We start from the raw sequence: 12,099 nt of genomic DNA, 5'->3' as shown, positions 1-12,099 counted from the left end.
AAGATTTAGTTAAATCTTTTTAATTAATCTTTTAATAAATCTTTTAATTACTCAGTGCCAGTAATTAAGAGGTTGATACCGTAAAATTCAAACTTGCACATAGGCATGTCCCACTCAGAAAAGATTTTAAACACTTACCAACTTGTGCTTTTTGTCTCACCTTTTATAAAAGAAACACAAGTTAATTTCAACTTCAGTTTTCCTTTCTGATGCAGACACGTGTACCTCGTGTAAGAAACGGTCTCCAGGCCACCTCCACGTGCAGACCTCAGCATTTCCCGAGAGTGTGAAGTCAACCCCTCCTCCAGGAGACTCTCACCCTTTTGAGACAACATTCTCCCTTGCACCTTACGTTTGTCAGACTGTGTTTACAGAAATCAGACGACTGGATGAAAACTCTCCAGGACAGTCAAGGACAGACGAGAAGACGAGACGCAGAGCGGGAGCCCACTCCTTCTCCAGGGCACCTGCTGCGGGCGGCCCTCCAGGAAGGCTTGGCCTCCTCCCCTGGACCACAGACTCACTTTTCTCTGTAATAAAGCAGGTAGTACTTCAGGGGATCTGGCAGAGGGAGGCTCAGGACCTTCTCACGCAGAAAGTTCACCGGGGGCTCTGGCTTGGCGTCCGGCGGGGTTGTCACCTCTTCTTCTTGCCGCTCCTCTTCCAGGTCTCCGCAGCTGGTGTCATCAGAGGGGTTGGAGATCCGACTGGCAAACACCTCTTTGTCCAAAAAGACAATCGTTTCCATTCGGCGGCGGCGAACTCTCCTTCGTTTAAACCTGGGAGTGTTCTTCAGTCCGTTCCCGTTTTTGTTCACAGCTTCCTGGTGGATGACCTTCTTAATGGTGCCCCGGATGGCAATGCGCGCCAGGTCCTGGAGGCTGCGAACCGCCAGGGGTGCTGTGCAGAGAGCGAGACCGTCAGCCTCAGCCTCGTGACACCACAAGGTCTAGACACCTGAGAAAATTCTAACCACATTTTCATTTACTGGCGTACTTACAAACACATTACAAGAATAGGACAGTGTTGTAGGCAAATGTTCATTATACTCTAATTTGCATTCATATGGTATTTTTCAAAAGATATTTTCAAATGCACTGACCTGTAAATCAGATAAGAAAAGGAAGCGGTGCTGCTTGGCTAATCAATCAATGGAAGAATAAGAACCAGGGTTACAGCGTTTGGTTCTCTGACACCCGGCTTCATTTCCCTATTTGCCGTGTTCAGTGATGCATTGTCTCATCCAGTGGAAATACAGTGACCACATGGCTCTACAATTCTTTTATCTGTTTTAATATTTTCACAGTATTTCAGAAATTTAAGAATTTGTTCCTTTTTTATTTAAGTAGAGAAAAAGCAGCTCCAAAACATTTTTAAGAACAAAAATCCCAAAGCACATCAAGAAAAAATAAAATCTGGCAATTAAAGCTCAATTTAGGCCACTGTGTAGGCAATACACACACAGCAATATAACGGCTCCTCTGAGGGGAAGAGAATCATTAGGGGCCTTGACACTGAGAGTCAGCATCACTTCTTACCCCCCTGAACCTAACTTCTCCAAAAAAATAACCACCCAAACTATCCGGAGGACTCCTCTGTCGCCCACGTCTCTCACCAGAATCACAGAGGCCCGAGCAAAACCTGCTCAGCGCCCAATGCCCTGGAGGCGCCCCGGCTTGCAGCACCCTCCTCCCCTTTGTCAGGACACGGGGGCCCTGCACTCGCCCGCCCCTCACACCCCCACATGGCCTCCTGCTCGGCCGCATGGCAGCACTCCTCCCCCGCCACCCCACTTGCTGTTGCCCCCTCCTCAGACCTCCCAAGGGCCAGCTCTGGCCTCTCCAGCTCACCCCGAGGTGCCATCGGTGGGGGCCACCTCATCCCCTGGCCTCTTCCTCTTCCACCCCGCCTGGCGGGCTCCTCTCCGCTTATGCCTGTTAGTCTTTGGTTTGACATCCATCCCATGGCTTCAAATAACACAGAGCAGCCAAAGGCTCCCCGGGCTCTAACCCAGTCCTGCTGGGGTCAGGGCCTCCTGCAGCCCCGCCTCCATAACATGGCAGCCACCTCAGGCCCACGTCCTTCCTCAGAAAGGCCCTACACGCCTCCTGAGTCCCTGCCACTGTAGAGCCCAGTGTCTCAGCTTCAGTCTTTATCTCCTGCCCAGAAAATCCCAGTGGCCTCCTGACCAGCTCAGCCTGCAGTCTGGTCACTCACCCGTCCATCCGAGAGCTGACCCCATCCCCTGTGCAGCACACAACCGCATCCTCACGGCCTCGATGTTCACTGCCCTCATCAACGTCACTCTACTCGTCTAAGAGCCTCTGGTCCGGGAGACAAAACTCCAAGTGCACTTCCGGAGCCCTGACGAGCATCGACACTGTTCACTCTGCCACGCTGGCTTTGAAGCCCTGGCCTCAAAACCCGCATCTCGGGTACCCTCCACGTCTTCATGATTCTTACCCAGGCATGATCAAGACACTTGTCGTAGATCCCACCTGTGGCCTCACCTTCTGAAGCTCGGCAGGGGCTCTGGAAGGCGGTGCCCGCCCCCGCCCGCGGGCAAGCCTGCCTACCCACTCCGGTGGGATCTTCAGGGAGCACACATTTGACAAATTCACCCTCCCCTGACCACCAGGGAATCCAGAATACGGAGGTGCCACATCTTCTATTTAGAGTGTTTTGGGGGGGGGGTTGTTTTTTATTTTTTGGCTGCGTTGGGTCTTCGTTGCTGCGCGCGGGCTTTCTCTAGTTGCGGCGAGCGGGGGCTACTCTTCATTGCAGTGCGCAGGATTCTCACTGCGGTGTCTTCTCTTATTACAGAGCATGGGCTCTGGGCACGTGAGCTTCAATAGTTGTGGCTCGCAGGCTCTAGAGCGCAGGCTCAGTAGTTGTGGCGCACGGGCTTAGTTGCTCCGCGGCATGTGGGATCTTCCCGGGCCAGGGCTCGAACCCATGTCCCCTGCATTGGCAGGTGGATTCTTAACCACTGTGCCACCAGGGAAGTCCCCACATCTTCTACTTAAAACATGGGACGGACTCTACCACCTACATGATAAAGTTGGGTCTAACCCACCTGCCCACCTCATGTTCCCACGACCCCCACTCTGGCGAGCTCCTCTCCGCTTATGCCTGTCAATCCTTGGTTTGACAACCATCCCGTGGCTTCAAATAACACAGAGCAGCCAAAGGCTGCTAACCCTAACCCTAACCCTGGACATCCCCGGCGTACATCCCCCACACACCAGGGACGTCCAGCTCACGGCCAGTGTGCCTCTGCTCATGCTTCTCTTCCCTTTTCTCTCTTTCTAGGGAGTTCCTTTTCATCCTTGAATATCAAGCACAAACATCCTAAAATAATCCAAAATAGGCTAAAAGCAGACTATAATTTTTTGAGTGATTTTTTTAAAAATCACTTGTAAAACTTTAAAGGCTTCAATGGGTGGAAAAGTGTTCTTTAACATTAAAAGGTTTCTTATGAATTTTATTTCTCTTCAAATTCTAACGACAGTAAAAAGATCTAAAAAGTAATTAAGAATCTTCATACTTACGTAACTGGACAAGTCTTGATTTTCCTGACTCTGACTGGCAGGGCTGGATCAGTGGAGCAAAAGAAACAGCCAGAATCTTTTTTGTTTCCCAGGCAGAAGGACCAGTCCGAGTTATCTTAGTCAACTATCCCAAAGACAAAACGAGGACATTCAAAAGATTTGACTACTGGTAGTGTCTATTTAAATATAATCATTCCTGTACACAACCTAAAAAAACACAGACACTAACAATGAAAAAACCTGACAATATGGGCCTCTAATGCGATGTGACAAGAATTACACATAACGTAATGATATTCTTGCAAATATACTCAAGCTTCTAGTACAGAAAATATATATAACAAGGAAAGAAGTTAACGGGTAACAAGAGGAAGCAACCAGAGAAGGGATGTGGGGATTCTGATGAGACGGCCTCCTTGGACTCTACAAAAAACGTCCGTGTGGCGGGGGAAACGTAAGAAGATGGGGCGATTCTCAAGTCCAAGTCGTTAGAGACCCTCACAACCAGCTGCGATACTCCAGCCTAGATGGAGTCCTGGGCTGTGGTTTCTGGAGGGTGGGAACTGGAAAAAGACCATCTTGCCCCACTGAACGGCAGCAGGAACCTCTCTAAGGCAAATGGCCTGATTTCTTCAACAAATAAATTGCAAGAAAGGAGGAAAACTTAGAGATTAACAACACTGAAGAGATAATCCACCAAGTGCAGTGCACAGCCCTAAATGGGGTCTCATTCAAGTAAGCTGTTCAATCTGATTTTGAGACAATCAGGAAAACCTGAACACTAGCTGGACATTTCAAGATATTAAGGAATTACTATTAATTTTTTTAGGTTGGTAATGGTTTTGTTATGAAGTTTAAAAACACAGAGCCCTTATCTTTTGCAGGTACAAACTGAAATATTGAAGAATATGTATATTTTTTATTAAGGACATTCACTACAGTCTTTACATAACAGTAACTAACAATAAAAACGACATACAACCTAATGTCTGATTATAGGAGCCAGATAATTAACTGGTCAATGGTTCAACTGGCTACCACATAAGCACTAAAAAATGATGATGTGGAATATTAAGTAACTTAAAATTATATTCACATATTAACTACAACACCTTAGTGTACAATAACCTTTCTGAAAGGATACAAACTAAGAGGAGAGTGCTACAAGAATCACATGCTAACAGTCATGAGGGACTGTGAATAGTTTTTCTTAATGTTCATATCTTCTGGATTTTCTAAAATAAATAATTACTTTTCAAACAAAATGAATTTAATGCTAATATTTTAAAACCGAAGAAAATTTCACCAAAACGCACAATCTCCTAACATTTATCATTTCTGTTTTTCCTCGTTGTTTGTGACGGATAGGTTGCTCATTTATTGCAATCTGTTTTTCCAAAGAAACACAGTATCTAAAACATACAGAAACATGCATAGCCAAGTAGACCTGGACAAGATTCCCACTCGGCAAGGGATTCTGTAAAGTACCCTCCACCATGGAATTTAACAATTAGACTAGCTACCAAAATAGAATTACTCTAATAATTTTTTTTATGTGTACAGTAATTCCAATATGAGCAAAAGCATAAAAGAATAGCTTTTAGGGGGCGGGGGGAGGACGGGGAGAGGACCGAAAAGAGGAGGAGGAGAGAGAGGGCGGCAGGTCAGCCTTGCAGTGCAGGCTCTGGGATGCCCGCCTGAGTCAGGACCTGCCCCGCCCTGGCTGCCTCTACGGCCTGTCTCCTCATTGGTGAGATGGAGGGCATTGTTACAAGAGCTAGGAAGGAGAGCGCACGTCAGCTCCCCGGAACCGACCTTGGCAGGCAGCTAAGTGTGCAAAACCGTGGGTTACACGGGGACCTGACCTTCTCTTCCAGCGGCATGACCAGGACGCCCCCGACTTTGAGGAGGCTCTTCATGTACCCCTCGTGCTGCTTCTGCACGCCTGCCCCGCAGTACACCCGGTCATACTGAGAGCAGCCTGGAGAGATCTCCAGGCAATTGCCGGTGACGAAGGACGGCTCGCAGAAGTCAAACCTGAAGCAAACAATGTTTTCCACAACTCAATATGTCACCTTAGAACAAGCCTACATGGCAAATCTACACTAAACACGGGTATGTTTTCATCGCACAATCCCACAGCAACACAGCAAAATCAGAGGCAGAAGCTGGACGCCAGACTTCAGAAAGAATTACGCGAGTAATAATCAGAACGCTAGAAATTCCAAACCAAATATTATGAAAGTCAGTATCGTAAGTGCAATCCAAGCTTCAATCAGCCAAGCTCCAAGCATCACTATTGGCTATTGTTATTATCTTATTTTATTATCTTCTATCTTTATTATCTTATTCAAGATCTACTAACCGAGTAAAAAGAGGGAAAATTATATTTGGTTTTTCTAAAATTTTTACTCCCTAAAATATGAACTTTAATGCTTTGCTTTAAAATGCAAGAGCTAGCTACATGGTGCCATTTAAAAACAAATGTGGGACCTCCCTGGTGGTCCAGTGGTTAAGATTCTGTGCTCCCAACGCAGGGGACCCGGGTTTGATCCCTGGTCAGGGAACTAAGGTCCCACATACTGCAACTAAGCCCACGCACCACAACTAGAGAAGCCCGCACGCCGCAACCAGAAAGCCTACACGGCCAAAATCAATAAATAAATTTAAAATAAAAAAATAAAGATAAATGCAACAATTCCATTTTACAAACAAGTAGGCGATAAAATGTTGTCTCTACTGGAAACACGAAAATTGGGAAAAATGAACATTCTATTTGTTCTCTTATACTGGTGAGAAATTACTTTCAGGTATCATAATTAAAAAACCTGGACTGCCCTGGTGGCACAGTGGTTAAGAATTCGTCTGCCAATGCAGGGGACACGGGTTCGAGCCCTGGTCTGGGAAGATCCCACATGCCGCGGAGCAACTAAGCCCGTGCACCACAACTACTGAGCCTGCGCTCTAAAGCCCGTGAGCCACAACTACTGAGCCCATGTGCCACAACTTCTGAGCCCACGTGCCACACCTTCTGAAGTCGTGCACCTAGAGCCCGTGCTCCACAACAAGCCACCACAGTGAGAAGCCCATGCACCGCAACGAAGAGTAGCCCCTGCTCGCCGCAACTAGAGAAAGCCCGCACACAGCAACGAAGACCCAACGTAGCCATAAATAAATAAATAAATAAATTTGTAACGAAAATAAAAATTAATAAATAAATTAAAAACATAAGGCCCTTAAAAACACAAAATATTTTAAGAATAATTAGAACAGATACACACATATCCCCGACTCTCCTGCCACAGTTCAATCATGTTTCCTGGAACACGAACAGTAATAAACTGATTTCTTTCCATTTAATCCAAAGTTTAAGTTATAACTGACACCCAGAACCATGGACAGATTTGATCTTACTTGTCGAAGCTGTCACTTGTCCTGATGAAAAAGTCCAGCTTCTGCTTTGCATACTCTGTCACATCTGAATGGAGTTCCACCCCGTGGTTCACACCAAAAGGACCTAAACGGTTTCAGGATAAGAAAACATGTAGAATTAGGGCGAGAACCCCTACTCTTTATTTCTGTTTCATAGGCTACAACACATTTGATTTGGCATGTATAATTACAGAAATACACGTTACTGGGCCTAAATCACCCAACCCAATATTTAAATATGCAGGCTGGCCTCTGCTCACCACATCATCAGTACTCTTTCTCACAGCTTCCTGAAGCCTGGACCTCCCTGTCCTCAAGCTTCTAAGGAATCATTTGAAAATGTAAAAAAGCCAAGGCCTGTAACCAGGAGTTCAAAGTGCCACGAATGAATTAAAGAAGAAACATGTATTTGCAAATGAAAGTGGACACGGGCCTGTTTTCCATCAAAGGGCTCCCCAAACACTCAGATGTGGTGTTTAATTCTCACAAAATAGGTTTAAATCATCATCAAAATAAAACTATAATTCCAAAATCAAAATGAAGCTTTTTTTAACCAAAAGAAATTTATCAGTAACTGGAAATAAAGCTGTGAGAAGAGTCAGGAGCCCACGTGATGAAACTGCTTCCTCCACATACAAATGCCCCTGGGTTAAATCTCGGTGAGAACTATTGACACAAACAGCTTCGTTAAATCTCTGTGTTGTAAGAATCCATTTGCATGAAGGTCGGACTTCCCTGGTGGTGCAGTGGTTAAGAATCCACCTGCCGGGCTTCCCTGGTGCCGCAGTGGTTGAGAGTCCGCCTGCCGATGCAGGGGACACGGGTTCGTGCCCCGGTCCGGGAAGGTCCCACATGCCACGGAGCAACTAAGCCCGTGCGCCACAACTACTGAGCCTGTGCTCTAGAGGCCGTGAGCCACAACTACTGAGCCCGCGTGCCACAACTACTGAAGCCCATGCGCCTAGAGCCCGTGCTCCGCAACAAGAGAAGCCCACGCACCGCAATGAAGAGTAGCCCCCGCTCACCACAACTAGAGAAAGCCACATGCAGCAACGAAGACCCAATGCAGCCAAAAAATTTTTTAAATAAAAAATAAAAATAGGGCTTCCCTGGTGGCGCAGTGGTTGGGAGTCTGCCTGCCAGTGCAGGGTACACGGGTTCGAGCCCTGGTCCGGGAGGATCCCACATGCCGCGGAGCAGCTGGGCCCGTAAGCCACGGCTGCTGAGCCTGCGCCCTGGAGCCCGCAAGCCACAGGTGCTGAGCCCACTTGCCGCAACTGCTGGGGCCCGCACGCCTGGAGCCCGTGCTCCGCAGCAGGACAGGCCACCGCAGTGAGAGGCCCGCGCACCGCAACGAGGAGTGGCCCCCGCTCACTGCAGCTGGAGAGGGCCCTCGCACAGTGGTGAAGACACAATGCAGTCAAAAATAAATTTTAAAAAACATGCAAAAAAGAAATTAAAAAATAAAAAAAATTAAATTAAATTAAAATAAAAACACTTGTATGAAGGTCAAAACAGGTAACGCTCATCTGTGTGATGGAGGTGAGCATCCTCCCCCTTCTGGAGGGGTGGGGTCCTGCTACGGGGCGGTGGCCATGAGAAACTCTGGGGCACAGACTCGACTCTGCATCTTGTTCTGGGTGATGGTTACATGGAGGTGGATGTAAAAACTCACCAAGTTCCACGCTTCACACTTGTTACTTTACTACGGGTAAGTTATACCTCAATTTAAAAAAATCATGTGAAAATAAACAGGGCACGTAGGGCTTTATTTAAAAGACATACAGGGACTTCCCTGGCAGTCCAGTGGTTAAGACTTCGCCTTCCAATGCAGGGGGTGCAGGTTCGATCCCTAGTTGGGGAGCTAAGATCCCACACGCCTCATGGCCAAGAAACCAAAACATAAAACAGAAGCAATTCCGTAACAAGTTCAATAAAGACTTTAAAAAATGGTCCACATCAAAACAATCTTATAAAAAAAATAAATAAAAGACATACATATAAAGTCACAGGGCAGCATTCAACCCTACAGTCCAACAGAAATACTGGTAAATGCAACCATCTGTGCACCCACAGCTTTGCATTCTGCCACTTGGTTCATCTGGCCCCTTCCTGGTGCAGCAGCCTGGCCCCAGGCCCAGGCCTCCCTGCCTCTGCTGGATGACTCACATGCTCTCCTTTCTCAACACCTGTCATGTACAGAGCCGCTGCTAAAACATTCTCTCATCAAAACACAGCCTACAGGCGTCCTTGGTGGCTCAGTGGTTAAGAATCCGCCTGCCGATGCAGGGGACACAGGTTCGAGCCCTGGTCCAGGAAGATCCCACATACTGCAGAGCAACTAAGTCCATGCGCCACAACTGCTGAGCCTGTGCTCTGGAGCCCACGAGCCACAACTACTGAGCCTGCGTGCCACACCCACTGAAGTCCACTCACCTAGAGCCCACGCTCTGCAACAAGAGAAGCCGCCACAATGAGAAGTCTGCACACCGCAACAAAAGTAGCCCTCGCTCGCCGCAACTAGAGAAAGCCCCCCCACAGCCAAGACCCAACGCAGCCAAAAATAAATAAATAAAATAAATAAATAAAATATCATTAAAAAAAAATTAAACATAGTTATAAAAAGCAAAAACACAGCCTACTTGAGAAGTCACATTTCCAGTATTTATATCACATCCACATTATTCCGTTTCCATCCCCACTGCTCTCTTGGTCACTTGCCAGAGACCAAGAAAGCTTGCTTTTTTTCCCCATTCATCATGTTCTCATTAGCCCCTCACCTTTGTTAGACACTTATTGAGGACACACCTCCTATTCCCAAGAAGCTTCACACCAGACTAAAAACACATATCCCCTGACCCACCCCAATAAAAAGAGAACTAAAAGCGGAGGGAGTGCAGGAGGCGGTCAGGACGGTGGCACCAAAGACACAACACGGAAACTAGTCCCACAAGGCCCCCAAGCAGAGCAGCACACGACATCACACGACACTTTCAGGTTAAGCTGACAAGTGCTGCATCCTCCCCACCGCCAGCTGGGACCTCAAGAAGGGAGCGCCCTCAGCAAAGGGGTGGAGCCACAGAATGAGCACAGGAATGTGGCAGAAAGGGGACACGGTTCAGAGCCGGGCAGAAAGGCTGCGGTCAGAGAATAAGAGCCCCTAAGTCAGACGAAACACTCCAAGCCTCACATCTGCAGGCACGGGGAGGCCAGCAAGGTTTTCACCTCTGCAGTGATCTGCACGAAGCACCGTCACGGCTGAATGAACCAGACAGGGAGGCCCAGGACACACAGCATCCAGACAGTGAACACAGTCCAGTGCGCGCAGCTTTCTCCCTGCAGATCCAAGATGTCTACCCGTGAATGCAAACTCTCAAGTTACCTCCTTCAAATATATCAAAGCAGCACGCAGTGTCCACTGCAGCCGAAAACACAGCTTTCCTTCCTTCAGAACTCTCCTCCCCTAGTATCTAGTGAAATTCCCAAGAAAGAGGGGATTCAGAAAAGACAAACAACAACATCAACTGTAAGCCATTTCTTTATAACTTCTACACAACATCAAGTGCAGCAGGGCAGCTGAGGTTTACTTTAAGTCATCTTTTCCTGAGCATTTCATTTCTTTTCAATAGCATTTCTAATCTAATCAGTTTGATATCCTGACCACCTTATCCTTAGCTCCTCCAATTTTTCAGCTCCACCAGAGGGAATTACAATTCATTAATTCCAGAATGATGAACAACCCAGGCTCCCTTTGCAAAGCAGTTTCAATCCAAGACAAGTTAAATTCAAAAAGCATTTAGCTTAAAAAAAAATTCCCATTTAATAATCTGAGGGTAGCAATTTATAGCCTAAAGTCAGATGATCAGAATCTCAAAACTTCAGCAAATTCTAAAGTATATGAACTTATAAAGAAACCAAAAGTTTCATTCCATATCCACAAAAAGCAACTGTTACTGCTAAGATTTTCTTAAGTGCCTATATCAGCCACAAAGAAACAATCTTGTGATGGACCGCTAATGATTTAAATATGAATTTAAAGCCGTTATTACTTGAAATCGCCAATATTTGGAATCTTATACTGACCTAGTAATGATGTTAAGATACTTAAGCTGAAAGCTCTGATATTTAGCAAACCTGGGAAAACAGGCTAAATGGCTTCAAATGAGATAACTTGTGAAATCCTTCCCATCCCTGAAATATATTTAAAATAAACAACTTACAAGTATTAACTTTTTTAGTATTAAAACAAAAAGTGCTTGGAAGAACTTTAACTTCCAGGGGACTTTAAAGTTAACTATTCCCAGTTTAGAGACCATGACAGGGCGGGCTGAGTGACTGGATTAATCGAGAAATGACCATGAGGTCCAGATTTATACGATCTCTAGGTCCTCTGTTGTCCAAAAGGAGGGTGTGCCGATCAGATGTTGGAGGCGCAGGTTGGGGGGACAGGAAAGCTGCAGAAGGACCCTTCTATTCCTTATGGGGATTTCTCGATTAATCCAATCACCCCCCCACCCAGGGACTGTGCGGACACCACGACGGCTGGGAAGGCCGAGAGCAGTTACAACTCGGTCCCCACAAAAGGACACGCTGCCGGCAGGCTCTCCCTCCGACACGTGGGACAGGGCCAGACTCACCGAGGATGAGCCCCACCATGGAGCTGAGGTAGCCAGTGCCGCTGCCCAGGTTCAGGAAGGAAAGGCCAGGCTGCAGGTCCAGGGCCTCCATCACCTCTGAGTAGATGCACGGAGCGGAGAGGTGGATGTTACCGTGCTTCCACGCCAAGTCTTTATAGGCGTTCTCCTTAAACTCTTCGAGGTAATAGTCTGCGCGGTCGATAGCTCGGAAGGCCTGCTCCACCAGTTCAGAGCGGATGTACTGCGCCTCCTTCAAATTGTCTATCAGCTCGTCGTTGTCCTCACCAGCACTCACGGCGCCTCCCATCTTCGAGACCACGTTTACGGAAAGCTGCCGTTTTAAAATGTTCAAAAGAGCAATTCGTACTAAAGGTTAGGGCAGAGCGACAGAAGTTCTAAACACTTACCAATTCCAGATTCTGAATTCTGAAAGTAACACAGATGGAATACATTTATTCAACACCCACCCCCCCACCCCA

General features: G+C 46.9%; 1 protein-coding gene across 2 annotated transcripts; it reads right to left on the bottom strand.

Moving 5' to 3' along the window:
• Window positions 1–520: 520 nt before the first annotated feature.
• On the bottom strand, window positions 521–11,927 carry PCMTD2 (protein-L-isoaspartate (D-aspartate) O-methyltransferase domain containing 2; the record flags this gene model as incomplete). Of its 2 annotated transcripts, none has more annotated exons than XM_079719992.1 (5): window positions 521–900; window positions 3,552–3,675; window positions 5,417–5,588; window positions 6,966–7,068; window positions 11,621–11,927. In XM_079719992.1, 5 exons carry the CDS (start codon window positions 11,925–11,927, stop codon window positions 521–523), a joined length of 1,086 nt encoding a protein of 361 aa, XP_079576118.1. The 2 variants fall into 2 exon arrangements, with proteins under 2 accessions (XP_079576118.1, XP_079576119.1); XM_079719993.1 differs by having other exon boundaries at window positions 3,552–3,594.
• Between the last annotated feature and the right edge of the window lie 172 nt (window positions 11,928–12,099).

The sequence above is a fragment of the Hyperoodon ampullatus genome, assembly GCF_949752795.1.
Source record: "Hyperoodon ampullatus genome assembly, chromosome: 14".
In the NCBI taxonomy this organism is placed as follows: domain Eukaryota; kingdom Metazoa; phylum Chordata; class Mammalia; order Artiodactyla; family Ziphiidae; genus Hyperoodon; species Hyperoodon ampullatus.
Note: the sequence above shows the minus strand (reverse complement) of the source record. Positions and strands in the feature narration are given on the sequence as shown.